At 34.2% G+C, this 17,014-nt stretch overlaps 1 protein-coding gene across 1 annotated transcript in view; it reads right to left on the minus strand.

Moving 5' to 3' along the window:
- LOC106883370 (uncharacterized) overlaps window positions 1–17,014 on the minus strand; it is a 232,059-nt gene that overhangs the window by 134,539 nt on the left and 80,506 nt on the right. The window contains exons 2-3 of the mRNA XM_014934362.3: window positions 14,959–15,626; window positions 7,726–7,765 (exon numbers count right to left, since the gene is read on the minus strand). Coding sequence (XP_014789848.1) covers window positions 7,726–7,765; window positions 14,959–15,517 — 599 coding nt within the window. The 5' untranslated portion in view covers window positions 15,518–15,626. The remainder of the gene's footprint in view (window positions 1–7,725; window positions 7,766–14,958; window positions 15,627–17,014) is intronic.

Here is a 17,014-nt window from a genome sequence, read left to right on the forward strand (position 1 = left end):
TTAAACCATAAAGAGTTTTTAAACTGTAAAGAAATCGTACAACTTGACTTATATATGTGAAATACAAACCATTGAATATGCAGATTAATGATAGGAATTTTTTTGCTTTGATTAGATCGTGTCACAGTATAATTATAGGAGGCTGTATAATTATTTCATAGTAAATAGTAAAAACAAAAACCAAGACGCTCACAGGTTTTCGCAAAATCTAGGCTAATCATTGCTATATTAAAAGAATTAGCATCAAACTTCTTTACAACAGGTCATTATCAAAAGAAAGCAATTGCCATGCATGTGTGATTATTTTTGTATCTGATTTACTGATTGAAGCATAGCTTTTGGCGAAAACAGATTTTTGGAGTAACGATTTTTTTAAATCATAGGATAAAATTCAATTCGAAGCTGAAAAAAACCATATCAAAGTTTATTACTTATACTATTAAAGCAACTAGTGCGGAGGCGTAATGGCCCAGTGGTTAGGGCAGCCGACTCGTAGTTATAGGATCGCGGTTTCGATTCCCAGACCGGGCGTTGTGAGTGTTTATTGAGTGAAAACATCTAAAGCTCCACGTGGACCTCTCGCAGGGGATGGTGGCGAACTCTGCTGTACTCTTTCACCACAACTTTCTCTTTCTTTGTTGTGCCTGTAATTCGATGGGTCAGCCTTGTTACGCTGAATTTCCCCGAGAACTACGTTAAGGGCACACGTGTCTGTGGAGTGCTCAGTCACTTGCACGTTAATTTTGCTTAATGCTAAGAATAATAATGTCTATGATTCTTTTATTGAATAAAACCTCACTTGCTCGTTTCACAGAAATTTAATATCAAATATCCGTTCAGTGCTAATATATTTTATCGCCGTTAATCGAAATATTTGTTGAAATATTGTAATATGTATAGCTGATGAACAATCGTACTCTAACTGTTTGATTAAATTAAAAATTGAATTAAACAGTGACGTCACTAAGGATAAAAACTATATATTGGTGATAGGAAAGAGAAACAGACTAAGGAGTGCAAATAATAATAATTAGGTAAAGCAAGTTAGAGAATTCAAATCAAAGTAAATACAAAATGCATGTAAGTATAAAAATGTGTAAAATAAACAAATGAATGAAATAGACAAAAGTTAGCTGTTATACAATTTAATGATATCCATTGTAACTCATTTAACACAAGAAGGCAACAACTGCCGGTTTACTATGATATTTATAGTGCTAAAAGAAGTTCAATTGTTGGCACATCTTAACTTGAAGAAATGATATTTATAAAAAGAGGATTAATAAACAATGTGTTAATAAGCACGAAATATGTAAATATAACTCTAGCTCAAATACAAGGTTTAGTATTTGATTTTAGAGGAACAAATAAACAGTAAATACAGATCAAGCAGCATGAAAGGTATAAAAATAAAGAGAACCACAATATAATACTCTCGTATATCTATTTCTTTTCCTTTCTTCATAGAATGGATATTTATCCTCTCTTTTTCAAATGATTTTTTAATGTTACTCTCTGCTAAAATAATGTTTCCAATCCCCTGCACACTTTGCATTTTAGCTTTCAAATGATGTCATCACGCTGCCTAAACTGGCCGGACAATATCCTCTCTGAACGGAACGCCAGTTCGTCGCTGAGTTACCACCCTTTTACACCTGAACCGACTGAAGCAACATGAAATGAAGTGCAGCCACTTTGGAATTGGAAGCTACGATCTCGCAAAAATAATTCGGCAGCTATTGACGATAACAATTTCTCTCATTTCCGTTTACTCTTCGTTAGGTATCTGACAGGTTCGTTTTATGAACCTACGAAACTTTAAGTTGCATGGAGCTTAGTCAAACTTTTATTCAATAACACACACACACACACACACACACACACACACACACATACACACACATGTATACATACATGTGCGTATAAAGGTAAAATTCCTTCTTGAGTTATACCGACTCGTTGGGGCTGGTTTCCCGGTTTCCATGGTACATTTACTCCCCACCTGGACATGACGCCTCTCCGTCAGAGGATTACTCATTTTCGCCAGCTAAGTGGTTTGGAGCAACGTGAAATGAAATGTTCTCTTCAAGAACACAACGCGTCGCCCGGTCCAGGAATCGAAACCGCAATCTTACGATCGTGAGTCCAACACCCTATACGCTAAACCACGTACCTTCACTCATGAGTGTGTATATATATATATATATATATATATATATATATATATATATATATATATATATATATATATATATATATATATATATATATATATATATATATATATATATATATATATATATATATATATATATATATATATATATATATATATATATATATATATATATATATATATATATATATATATATATATATATATATATATATATATATATATATATATATATATATATATATATATATATATATATATATATATATATATATATATATATATATATATATATATATATATATATACACACGTATATACATGCATATATGTTGATATACATCCGTATATATGTGTGTTCGTTTATATACACATAGCTGTACATACACTTATATATGTATATATTTTTAATGAATATAGGAAAATATATAGATATCAACAAATTTAGGGAAAACAGCAATTAAAAAATATTTATGTATGAAGGACTCATGAAAAAATATGAATATATAAGTGGAAAATAACGTGAGACTGAATTGATCTACTCTGAATATGCTTTTCTTAGCGGGAGGAAAGAAACTGGAAGAGGGCACTTTCTCATGCCTTGAACATGGCAGGGTAAGCCGGGTTTTTTGTGAAGAGTTTACCCAGGATTACCCAAAGTGGAGATACTATTTATTTATTTATTTATTTATTTATTTCTATACTTTCTATTATATATCCTCTGTTATATCCTTTAATGTGGTAGTATGTCCTCTTGATTGATGTTAACCCCACATGTTTTTGTAGTTTTTGCGACTTATTTTGTACTGTAACTCGTCCTTCGATATTGCACTCCATGTCTTGGGCCCTTGAGGCCAATAAGAGAAATCCGTATTATTATCGTTAAGGCGGTGTGCTGGCAGAAATATTAGCACGCTGACACGAAATGCATAGCGGTATTTTGCCCGTCACTACGTTCTGAGTTGAAATTCTGCCGAGGTCGGCTTTGCCTTTCACTCCTTTCGAGATCGATAAAATAAGAACCCGTGGAAGATTGTGCCTATAATAGAAAGGGTTATTATCATTATTATTATTATTATTATTATTTTTTATTATTATTATTATTATTATTATTATTATTATTATTATTATTATTATTATTATTATTATTTATTATTATTATTATTATTATTATTATTATTATTATTATTATTTTAGACATCACACAATATACAATATCGTGAGGTTGCTGATTGAAGATATTATCTACCGGGGGTTTGTACTGTTTGTCAAGTCACAACAATCACCTCAAACAGACAGTACTTTACGCAATATGCATGCAGTTCCAAATAATGCAGACGTTTGCAAAACATCTGGATTGTAGGGTATTTCTAAGGTTTTCAGATGTTCTTTCAGATTGTGTGGTATACTGCAGACATGAAAGCGTTGAGAGGCATCCCGCGCGAACTAGGGCGTAGGACAACCGTGTCGGCAAATGCAGACGACGCCACCGTCATAGTATCAAACATTCGGCACATCGACTTGGTCGGCATTGCCGTAGGAGAATATGAGGTGGTGACAGGAGCAAAAATTGGTCAAAAACTGTCTGTGGACTTGCAGCTCGGCAACTGGAGATGTAGGTCCATGCCATCCAATAACGTCGTGGGACGCTTGGTGGAGGACTGGGCATACTGTGGCTGCTGATGCGTAGAGTTGAGCTGACGCTACGACATCTCCAGCGCTTTCTTGGCAGTGAGAAGGGCGCCTAGCACCTAGAGTTTCGTCAAGCGCTCACAACCCTCTTTCAGTCGAGCAATGCGATTAGTGGATGTTCAATTTTAGCATTCTATAGAGTGTTAGCGGCGGGCAAGTGCGATGACGTCCTCTGGGAGACTCTGGGTGTCGACGAGAATCAAATGGCTGGTTTGTTCTCGACGACTCTCGGAGCGTATGAGTAATTTCCGGTAATGCTTGAACTGAAGAGAGTGGCATTGCCGGTTCGGGATAAATTCTACAGGCACGGAAGTATCATCAGTCAGGCTTGCTAAAGATGCTCATAGAGCGACAAAACTGTTCTGAACACTTTCAGTCAGTGCCCGTGTATTGCTGATTTGTAGGTTTATCTGCTATCACGTGTAGGACGGATCCGGCTATCGGCTGAGTGCATTGTGAAGGTTGTCTAGCCGCCTTTCTTTGGCCGGGAAGGGCAGGCAGTGTTTCTGTCTCGTAGCAAAAGAGATTGTGAGATGGACCAGATTAAAAAGGCTGAAAGCAGGTACTTTTCCTCTTTGACCAACCTCTCATTAACTGTTTCAAGTTTCACTTGAAACGGAAAGTGAGGGTAGAAACGTGGGTGAAAGTGGAAAGAATGGTCCCAATGACCGGGCTTCCTCAAAGCATAGGCCTTTAGACGACAAAAAGAGGGCACTTCTCCTAGTGGCCAGGGCCTCCGTGGTTTTGTAGAGTTTTCATGATCAGCCCTGGTAAGTCTCCCACTTTTATAGAGTTTTTCATTGTTGAAATTTATATTATCGTTGTCACTGTTTACACACCGTATTTTATATAATCACATTGCCTTTTAACATCCCCAGTGTTTTTTGTGAACCCTTAGTGGTTAATAAAGAAAACATTATTATTATTATTATTATTATTATTATTATTATTATTATTATTATTATTATTATACCGAAGTCGACTTTGCCTTTCGTTTCGGGGTCGATAAATTAAGTACCAGTAAAACACTGGGGTTGATGAATTAAGTTCCTGTGAAACAGTGGGGTTAATGAGATCTACTATCCGTCTACCATCGATTTCCAGGCTTTGTGCTTATAGTAGAATGGATTATTATTATTATTATTATTATTATTATTATTATTATTATTATTATTATTATTATTATTAGTAGTAGTAGTAGTAGTATGAAGTGTAAAATATGATAAGAAATGGTGTGTTTATTAGATTATGGAGCATAAGTGCAGGCTTCGTGTTCTACAAATGTGACTGAGAATAATGAAAGGAGGTAAGCTATTCTTTTGAGAGGAATTTAGCATATGTGGGAATGTGGTTGATGAGAATTTGAAAGGGAGATTAGATCTTCACAAGATGAGGAAGACGCATATAAACGTGAGAAGACGAATGATAAGTGAATTAAAAGTAAAACTGATAATGAACTGCTGATATAAAAAATAAAAGTAGTATATTTTCTGATCACAAGTTCATATAGAATATTCTTTAGAGATATAAATCGATATAAAAAATAGAGTAAGAATGTTTGTCACTAGAATGAGAGTGAAAACAAAAACTGATAGTGTTTGAAAAATTCGTAAAGAACAACACTTAATTAGATGGTTGCCAAGCAATGACAACAAAGCTTGCAAATGAAAAGTGAATATATATTTACTGGCCGGCTTCAATAAGTCTATTGGTATAAATACACCTGAAGTATTTAAAAGAAACATTTCAAAAACTAGAAGAGCTGTGATGCAGATGTGATGAATAAAACTTAATGCCAAGTGACTAGGCATGTTACTGTTCGAAGGATATTTGTCGGAATATTTAAAGTGATAAGGAAATAGACATCATGGTTAAGAATAGAATAAAGAAGACGAATACGATAGTAAATAATAGAAGGAAATGCTTATAGCTATCAAAGTAATACATTAGAAAAAAAATTAACCGGAGTTCAAACCACAGTAGCATAATGTTTACGAATATAAAAGCATACATCGTGTATAAATAAATTACTAGCTACATGTTTCAGGAAATGAATGTATTCTAACAGAATACAAATAAATGTGTAGGCTACAAATACAAAATGAAATAGACATACACACATACGTATATGATACATTCTCCATATATATTGAAAATGCAAGGGGATTATCAAATCCGAGCTGCATCCACAGTCAGCACTTCTGCGAATACTGGCTAACAGAGTGTATACAAGTGGTTAATTTTCTTTAAAGGAAACCACTCATACAAACCGAAAGTGTAATAAATAAGTTGAAAAGTATAATATAATACTTGTAAGAATGGAGTTTTTGGTATTACATTTATTTTTCAACAAGCTTATATATATATATATATATATATATATATATATATATATATATATATATATATATATATATATATATATATATATATATATATATATATATAATATATATATATATACTTTTTATGTTTCACTTTACCAGAAATTTGGCAATAGCATAGTCTTAAGCACACTACTGAGTATGGGAGTTCGTTGAAAGCTCCAACAGTGAATAAAATGTATCAGGATAAACGGTACTCTACCTGTAATGGTAGGGATCTACTCACTGACTTTGCTTAACTCATCATTATCAGAATCAAAGAACAACATTACTCACAGAATTTTAGCGATACTGAATAACGCTCTGTAAAAACACCAAAAACAATCCACAGTAAACAAAATACACGGGTACATTTCAATCAATAATTATTTACTACTCGAGGAAAGTAACTTAAATTTCAGTGTAGATATCAGACTAGGCTCGAACAAATCCTCCCTCAAATCCTTCCTCTCCAATCGTCAAGTTGTTTTGTTCCATACTTCACGTCTATACGAGTATATGAGACTTTAGAACAAAACTGAGTGATTGTATTTTTCGTTTGGATACCGTAGTAAATGAAACGTAAGTTATACCCCTCGTATTGTTAGTAATTATCTTATAAGAAATGTTCAGTGTCTCTACCTAAATTGTCGTGTTGAAAAATACTTAAAAGATTGAGTGATTGCTTAATTAGTGGTTAAATTGGTAATTTATGTGATTGCTTTGTTAATTAAAGAACTATAAACGAAAGAAATCCCACATGTGTATTAGATCTAGTTCAACATAAATGTGGAGAAGACAGGAATTTAGATCAATTCTCAACAAATGAATTCTAAAAACGTGTTGTTGCTAAAGAAAGTGTTACTCATTGACAATCATTAAAAAGCAAATGCGGATTCCGAAAAATATCGAAAATATAGGCATGGTGAATTAAGTAATCTATTGATTTCTTAAATAGTCACAAAGCATCGACTTTGTATTCGATGGGAAGCAAGATTCTGAGGCGTTTACGCCTTTTCAAGAGTATTAGTGAAGTAGGTGAATTGAAATTCTTTCGTAGTAGATTTTGAAATTGCATTGCTGAACGTTATTTTTCAGTGCAAAGAAATATCTAAGACACACACACACACACACACACACACACACACACACACACACACGCACGCACACACACACACACATATATATAAGCTGATAATAGAATACAAATCTATAACTACATGATTAGTTTTAAAGTGTGTTCATATGTACACATGCATATATGCATGTACGCGCAAAATTGCACAGACACTTTCATTCACATACACAGACACAGACACACACACACACACACACACACACACACACACACACACACACACACACACACACACAAATAACTGCAAAATGCTTACATAGAATTTCATCCACGGAAATACGCAAACACTTACACACAATACTCACACACGTACACACAAAAATAACTACAAAACACATACATAGCTGTTCTCTTACCTTGATAACCTAGTTAGATTTTGCTGAAAGGGAGACAATTCTGTAAAGATATGATGAATATTAAATCAACTGTGAAACATTTCAAAAACTCTATTCAGTATACAAAATAAAGAGAAATGGGGTCAATTCATTCAACTACAAATTGGTACCCCAACATGGCCGCAGTCTAAGGACTGAATGACGTAAAATGTAAAAAAGAAATGTGGTTGGTGAGTTCTAAGGGTGTTGAATTTTCTCTCAAAGATTAAAATTGACTCAAGTATAATGAAAATAGATCGCATATAATTATCTGACCGATGACTAGTATAAATGGTATAATAAACAGTAAGATATGAGGAAAGCAGTGATGGCTTGCTTCGAAAACTAATGTGTATAAGCAATCGAAAGGTGGATCAAATTGGCATACAGAAAAGAAGAAAAAAATCTAACCTTTCCACTGTAACGAAATTGTGAAAAGGCTAGATTTTCTGCTGTCTTTTTATCGTTTATCATTTACTTGTTTCAGTCATTAGACTGCAGCCATGCTGGGGCACCACCTTGAAGAATGTTTTAGTTGAATGAATTGACTCCAGTATTTATTTACTTTTTAAAGCCTGGTACCTATTCTGTCGGTTTTCTTGGCATAAACAGACCATCACCGGTTGTCAAATGGTCAGGGGGTAAACACAGACACAAAGATTCATACACACACATATATATATATATATATGTATGTATGTGTGTGTGTGTGTATGTGTGTGTAGGACGTATTTCTTTCCGTTTCCGTCTACCAAATGCACTCACAAAGCTTTGATTGTCCCGAGGCTGTAGAAGACACTTGTCCAGGATGTCACACAGTGAGACAAAATCCGGAGCGATGTGGTTACGAATCAGACATCTTACCAAACCGTCACACCTGAGCCTATGTTAAAAAACTAATAAATCATACATGTACTGAGTTATAATAATTTTTACCTAGAATGGAAACAATGTCTACCCCCTGAGAGTGTCTTATTTCAAGTAACGAATAATAATATCTTAATGTGCCAAGTGATATTGTTACTGCAGTGAAGTAAGTCTCAGTAGATTCATACTCAATGTTGCTGAAAATATTTTGGATATTTTGTTCAAAGCAAATATCACTAAGTATATATTTAAGCCACTAAGTAGATGTGTTTATATCTTAGCTTTCGAGTCTGTTTTGGTGCTATTTCATATAGTGTATGTCATTAGTTTTTCCTGAGAAAAGTATAAGCTTAATAACTCATTTGTTACCTATTCTAAGACAAATAGAGTTAAACACTAAATAATAGTTATTCAAAATAAATATTCTATTATTTGATAATTAGTTCTCTTCGTTTCACCATCATATAAAGTAAATAGTACTTTTCCAGTTTATTAATTCAATTCCTACCTGAGTCGACAGTATTCAATACTTGTCTCTCCTCATTTGGATTCCGTCTCTATACAGAGTAAATGACAACGATATGATACTTAGTTTATTTATTCAACCTTAATATAAAGGTATTCAAACATGGCTGCAAATCGTTAACTTACCCTATTAGATTCTGACCCATCATAGAATTATACCTTTTCTTTGTGTCTGTTTTACTAATTTTGTTTTCTAGCCATTATTTCATTCATCACCTGGGATTAAAGCATAACTAAGATAAATAACATTTGCATTATTGATAAAGCGTTAGTAGCCAATGACCTGCTTCCTTCAATAAATTTTTATGTGTCATCACGTTCTTTAGAAGGACATCTTGAAAAAGGTTATCGAGGAGTGTTGAGAATACTTTAGATTTCCTGATGTTGTTTTTTCTTGTGTCTGTGTAGGAATATATTATATCACGGTTTCCCCAAGTGGAAATAAGTAAAAATCAGTGGTAACTAAAAAGACAAAAAGGAAAAAAAAAGGTCGACAGTGGACTTTATTTTAACATACTACCTATATCCAACTGAAGTGATTCATTAAGACAAAATACCGGTAATGTACTGCACCCCGATTAAAGCACATTACTGGTATTTAGTTACACTCCGTTAACCCCGGGAAGGGGCCAATGTGATATGCCATGACACTGTAAAGCACTGATGAGAAGACATCAATACTAATATGATTATCAGAAACACCATGCTTAATCTGACAGACTTTTGTTTTATATGTCTGTCAGATCATGAGACCACGTGTTATACACTTAATGGCAAATTAACGGTACTGCTTATTGCCTTCTAATAGTTAGTGAAACCCTTTGATCTCAGCATACAAGCAGTCTAATAAAAGCGTGATCAACTATATAATGATCCGACTGAATTTTACTTCATGTTATACGTTTGCATATTTATAGCCATAGAAATTATGTATCAAAAGTCAGCAGCACTGACAACAAAATGTGAAATGTTTATATTTCAGCTACTTGAGGGGAATCTTCCCGACTAAACTAACTCCATACAATGAAATATCGATTTTCTTTTACTTGCCTTAAGCCTGTCGTGGTGTTCGGGTAACTGAACCAATTCCATTATTTTTTTCGTTCTTTTGAAATAAATAATATCGTTCATCGACCCCTGAATGATGAAAGCAGACATCCAGGAGAGATTTGAACAAAGAACGCAAATAGATTAGTACTGTTAATTTTGCTTTCATTCAGTTCGTCTACCATTTCTGCCGTCTAATCAATATTAGAATAACAACTAATTCGAAGACACATATATGAAGTTAATAGAAAAAAAAAATCATTAACAATATCATATAACTTGGTATTTTCCGTTAACCATTAAAAACAAAAACAAAGAAATAATATTTTTCTCATTTGTGTTGGAAGAATAACAAGAAATTATCTAAATGACCGATAACAATTCTAAATTGTGCCCTCAATGCGCAAGAAAAACTAAACTATCCAACACCTACGGCTTATCATAACAGTCTTTTGTCAATGATTCAATATTATATGAGAAGTAGACATACTTAGCCAAAGGGTATATCGTGAATATACACAATAAAATGTTTAAATAAATACAATGAGAAGAAATACAAATCACTATGCATTCAAGTTTTCAAGCAAACCGTAGCTGCTGATTACCATTAAAACTTTAGTGAAATGATTAGAGAGGCACGCCTAGTCGCATTCCATGAAAAAATACATAATGCGCGTCACGGTTTTCATTAGATTAAAATCGATAAGTAGTTTACTTCATGGTGATTTCATGAACTGTTTGGTGATATCAGTAGCGAAATTTTCGGGACAAAGTGAATGAAACTATAAGTAAAATACTCAAATTCAGCTAGAATATATAATATACATATGATATCTTCTATCATATTGTTTATATTGCTGTACATGTTTACAAAACGTAACTGACATTGACCGCTCTGAATTCTATAGAAAATCTACAGATAATGTGAAAATGGAATTGAAGTACTGTTAGCATACAGTGGGATAACATCGACTTAATAAACCTAATAAATACATACATACGTATGTATACACACACACACACACACACACACACACACACACACACACACACACACACACACACACACACACACGTATGTATGTATGTATGTATGTATGTATGTATGCATGTATGTATGTATCTATCTATCTATCTAAGATTCGGAAAGCTCATTTATTCGGTATGTAAAATGTGATTGATAATGTAAACCAGATACGAAAAAGTGTAATTCGCCTCTGTATGGAAATGCTGTGTCCTATTTTTTGATATTATCATTATTCATTCATTCTTGAAACGCAAGCTGGAAAATATTTAGAAGAATGGAATGAAAAATGCGCAGTAGCCTCTAGCATTCTATCAGGTTGAGTAAAAAGTAAGCAACGCTTTGGACCATGAAAAATTTGTAGGGGGTTTTTGCAGAGTTCTGAATTTTAAAATAATATTTTCGCAATTGTCTGATAATACAAACATAAACGTGCTCAAATGCATCAATAAGTTATCGATATTTTTTTCACTGCTGTTACAGTCATCTGAAATGGAATGTCAAAGTGCAGTATTCGAGCAACTTTGTTATTCAACTTCAAAAAAGGACGTAAAGCAGCTGAAACTGGTCGCGATATCAACGAAAGATTTAATGAGGAAATGACCAATGGGTGATCAGCTCGAAAATGGTTTAAATGATTTCGCAATGGAGACCTGAGTCTTGAAGATCGTGAGCGTAGCGGACGCCCATCTGTCATCGATGACGGTGAATTAAAGGCCGTCATTGAGAAAGATCCACATAAAACCACTCGAGAACTGGGAAAAGAACTTCAAATTAGCCTGAAATCTGCCTGCAACCAGTTGCATGCGATCGGAAAATCAAAAAGAGTGGAATGAAAAATGTGCAATCGCCCTCTAGCATTCTGTCAGGTTGAGTGGAAAGTAAGCAACGATTTGGACTACGAAGAATATTTTTTAAACATTTTTTTGAAATTGTCTGATAATGCAAATGGGTACCACACAATTTGAATGAAAATTAGAAAATTCGCAAATATTAAATTTGCGCGTCGTTTCTTCTCCATAATCAGACCGATCCATTTCTCGATCGTATTGTAACCTGCGATGAAAAGTGGATTCTGTACAATAATAAATTCGCAGTGGTTGGACCAAAATGAAGCACCAAAAATCTTCCCTAATCCCGAGCTCTTCAAAAAGAAGCTTAATGGAGACTGTTTGGTATTGTACTGCTGGAATTATCAACTATAACTTCTTAAAACCCGGAAAAGCCATTACTACAGAAAAATATTGCCATGAAATAGCCAAAATGAATGAAAATCTGCTACTCCTCCGTCCCAGACTGGTCAACAGAAGAGAGCCAATCATTCCACGCCCCATTAGTGGGGGGAACTTGGCTACGAAGTTCTTCCCACCCAGCTCATTCCCCAGATGTTTCTCCAACTGACGACCATTTATTCAAGCATCTTGATGGTTTCCTGCGAGTGAAGGAGTTCAAGAATCAAACCGATGCTGAAAGTTCGTTCAAAGAGTTCAACAACTCCAGAACTCCAGATCTTGATGCTACCGGAATAAACAAAATTGTAGCCCATTGGTTGATGATAACGGTACTTTGGTGACTAAAATTTCCGCATTGAGGTGAATTTCATGTTTCAAAACGTTGCTTACGTTTTACTCAACCTGATATAATTTCAAAATTACATGGAATTTATGATTGGAATTAGCAGAAACCTATAATTAGTCTTATGGTTGTCACCAGTTTATCGATAAAGTTGGTTTATTTCCGAATCTAGACTTTATAATTATTTTCTAACATTTACTTGTTTCAGTCATTACGCTGTGGTTATACTGGGGAACCGCCTTAAGAAATTTTTGTCGAACGATTCGAGCACAAAACTTATTTTCCTTTTTAAGCCTGGGGCTTATTCTACCGTGTCAATTGCCGAACCACTAGGTTACAGGGATGTAAACAAACCAACACCGGTTGTCAAGCAGTGGGTGGGACAAATAAACAGAAAGACGCACACACGTTGATACACACACGCTCACACAAGCATATATATATATATATATATATATACAACGGGCTACTTAGTTTCCATCTACAAAATTCACTCACAAGTGTATCCTTCTATCGAACGTAAAAGACACATACAAATTCAGTCACAAGTGTGAGGTTGAACCCGGAACCATATGGCTGTGAAACAAAATTCTTACGACACAACTATGCCTGCGCCATCCATTGTAGAAAAATGATATAGAAAGTCTATTCTACCTTCCAGACCCAATATTTTGCTGGAAGAATTTCGGTTTATATAATGATTCTAATGCCTAAGGAAAAGCGTGACATACACACCTTTTATTTTCCATTCTAAAATCTCAGGTATCTGGCTGTTTAGAAGAAAATAGCAACACTGTATTAGTACTGTTATTATATCGTAGACGATAGAATTAATATTAGGCTTAAAAAATACTGAGGTCAATTTATTCGACTAAAAATTCTTCAAGGCAATGCCCCAGTATGGCTGTAGTATAATGACTGAAACAAGTAAAAGATAAAAAATAGTTGCTGGGGGTGTATAAATTCTGTTATGCTCTTTGGAAAAATGTCTTTGGTATGTTTGGTATATCTTTGGTATGTTTCTCGTTCTTTGTTAGAATTATTTCATCATTTCCCTAATTTCCCCATAATTAAATCGATTATATGATTCAAGACAGCACGAACCTATAATTATTTTACGATGTTCACAACTCTATTGACATCACTGGTTTGATTCCAAATTCAACCTTTAGTATTCAAACTGTCCATTATGAAAGAATTTGTCAGAGAGCTAAATCTACCGTCCAGATACAATATTTTGCAGGAAAAACTTCGATTCATATAATGCATCTAATATCTGAAAGAAGCATGAAATCCACTATGACAATTTTTATTTCTCATTACGTCATTGTCGGATGTATTCATTTAAAAACTATTTTAGGGGGAAATAAGATACCATAATCTCAGATGTATTGCCATTATAAAGAAAAGAAAAATGAAAAACAAAAAATGTAGTTGCTGTTTGTATAGATGTGCTGTGTTATATTCGGAAAAAATATCTTTGGTTAACTTCTGATTCTCTTTTAAAACTGCTTAACTCTTTCAAATAATCTTCATGGGACATGTAGATATGTCATATCTCGTTTCATTGTTGTTATCTACCCAAATTACTAATTCGATGTAAGAAATATTTTATTAAAAGTATTATAGCATAAAATAAATACTTGAAACAATATATGTTATTTCTTGACACTTTCCATATTTCTTGTTAGAAGTAGCAAACTCTGTTCTTATTTCTTTATTGCCCACAAGGGGCTAAACATAGAGGGGGCAAACAAGGACAAACAAATGGATTAAGTCGATTACGTCGACCCCAGTGCGTAACTGGTACTTAATTTATCGACCCCGAAAGGATGAAAGGCAAAGTCGACCCCAGCGGAATTTGAACTCAGAACGTAACGGCAGACGAAATACCACTAAGCATTTCGCCTGGCGTGCTAACGTTTCTGCCAGTTCGCAGTAGCAAACTCTGTTCTGCCAATAGATATTTAGGCAAGACATTTCGAGAGAAGATCCATGATTTCGTGTGACAAAGGGATTTCACTGCTTGGTAGACAAATATACCAAGAAACAAAAGAGACAAAAACCAAATAGTTAAGGAAAAGACTATTAAAACATTGACTGAATTGATAAAACGAAAGGTGAATTTAAGCATAAAAATTTTATATTGGTTGAAAGAGAAAAAAATCTGAACTTACTATTGAACTTTCTATACTCCGAGGCAATTGTTTCGCTTTCCTCTTCCGCAATCACGCCGTCCTTCTTTTCCTGCTCTTGGTCCTGCTCCGGTTCTTCCTTGTTCTCTTCTTCCCCGTTCTTCTTGTCATCGTCCCCTACCTCATCTTCATTTTCCTTTATGTAATTATGTAATGCAGTATCATTAACAACTTTTTGAGCTTCTTTCTGTCCTTCACTATTATCCTTCAATGCAGTCGATACAGTCTTTCTGTGCGGCGATCGTGGTGAGCCGTTATTTTTACATTTGATTTTGTTGACCCCCAAATTTGACGCAAATATTCGATGAGATACTTTCCCATTTCGAAGTTCGACAGTATCAGCAATAGGTCTCGACTCTAATTGCTTGCATATCTGGTTCACTCGACCCAACCTTTCGGTCGGAACTCTTGGCGAACAACTATCATTTCTAGGAAGAGGTCGAGGCGGTTTTGGAATCCTATTTGTTGAGGAATGGGAATGCTCAGTAATCCTTATAGATTTTGGGGTTTCTTCGAATATGTCTTGGTCGGATGTATTCATTTTAAAAATTATTTTGGGAGAAAATAAGTTACAATAATATTTTCTCAAAAATTCCTTTTGGTATTACTTATTTCTGATTGCACGGTTATACCTGTTTTCATCCAGGATACTGCAAATAATAACAACAGAAATAATAATAATAATAATAACAACAACAACAACAATAATAATAATAATAATAATAATAATAATAATAATAATAATAATGATAATAATAATAATAATAATAATATTGATGATGATGATAGCTCCAATCTCCATGAACTACAAAAGATAACCTTGATGGGTACAGCCCATATACTATGGAAAACTCTTTCCATCTAAAATGGAATAAATGTGGTGATATTTTAGCATACATAGCAAAACAAAAATACCTTTGCTACTCTTGGCCTCCGGAGGATGCCCGGTAGTAAGGCAGCTGAAATAAAGTTATAATGAAAAGAAACCATGATGATGATAATAATAATAATAATAATAATAATAATAATAATAATAATAATAATAATAATAATAATAATAATAATAATAGATACCCTTGACATGACATTGGTACTCAGAAAAATAAATCTGGGGTACTAACTAAAGAAAAAATCCCAAATAATCAACCACCTCCTCTTCATGGATGATTTGAAACTATGTGGCAAAGATGAGACACAAGTGAGTTCCTTGGTGAACACGATCCACCGTTTTAGTACTGATATTAGAATTCAATTTGGACTCAAGAAGTGCGAAGTAATCTACCCCAAAAGAGGCAAGGTACATTTAAACCGGGATAGAAATACCGAATAAAGACTTGATTAAGCAAACTGAAACGGAAGGATATAAATACTTTGGTGTACTAGAGTACAACGAGATAATAGAAAAGAAAATAATGAAAGAACAACTGAAGATAGAGTATTTCCGAAGACTAAGGTTGGTGTTGCACTCAAAATTGACTGGATAGAATAAATTCCAAGCAGTTAATACGTGGGCGGTAACATCACTTGGTATGGAGCGATAATTATAAAATGGCAAAAGAGAGAAGTGAAGAAAATGGATACCAAGACCAGAAAAATGTTGACAGTACACGGAACCTTCCACCCTAAGAGTGACACCGATAGACTGTACTTGTCCACAAGAAAGTGTGGGATAGGTTTAATCAGTTGCCAGGATTGTATCGAAGCAGAGGAAAACAGCCTAGGGTGGAATATAAAAAATGCCGTGGAGCCATTGTTGAAACACATGAAGAAGACTGGCCTCATCAAAACTGAAAATTGTGTAACTAAAGAAAAAATTAAACAAGAAACGAACAAAAGAAAGCGAAAGTCATGGAAGAAAAAGAAAATGTACGGTCAGTTTGCAAGAGATGTGAACGCTAAGACAAATACAGAGGACCGGTAGCAATGGATGAGGAGGAGTAATCTGAAAATAGAGACAGAAGCACTCATATGCGCAGCTGAGGAACAAGCGTTAATAACCAATTATATGAAGTGCAGAACTTGCAACACTACCGATAGC

Source organism: Octopus bimaculoides, chromosome 2, assembly GCF_046866305.1.
Source record: "Octopus bimaculoides isolate indiv1 chromosome 2, ASM4686630v1, whole genome shotgun sequence".
NCBI classification, from domain to species: domain Eukaryota; kingdom Metazoa; phylum Mollusca; class Cephalopoda; order Octopoda; family Octopodidae; genus Octopus; species Octopus bimaculoides.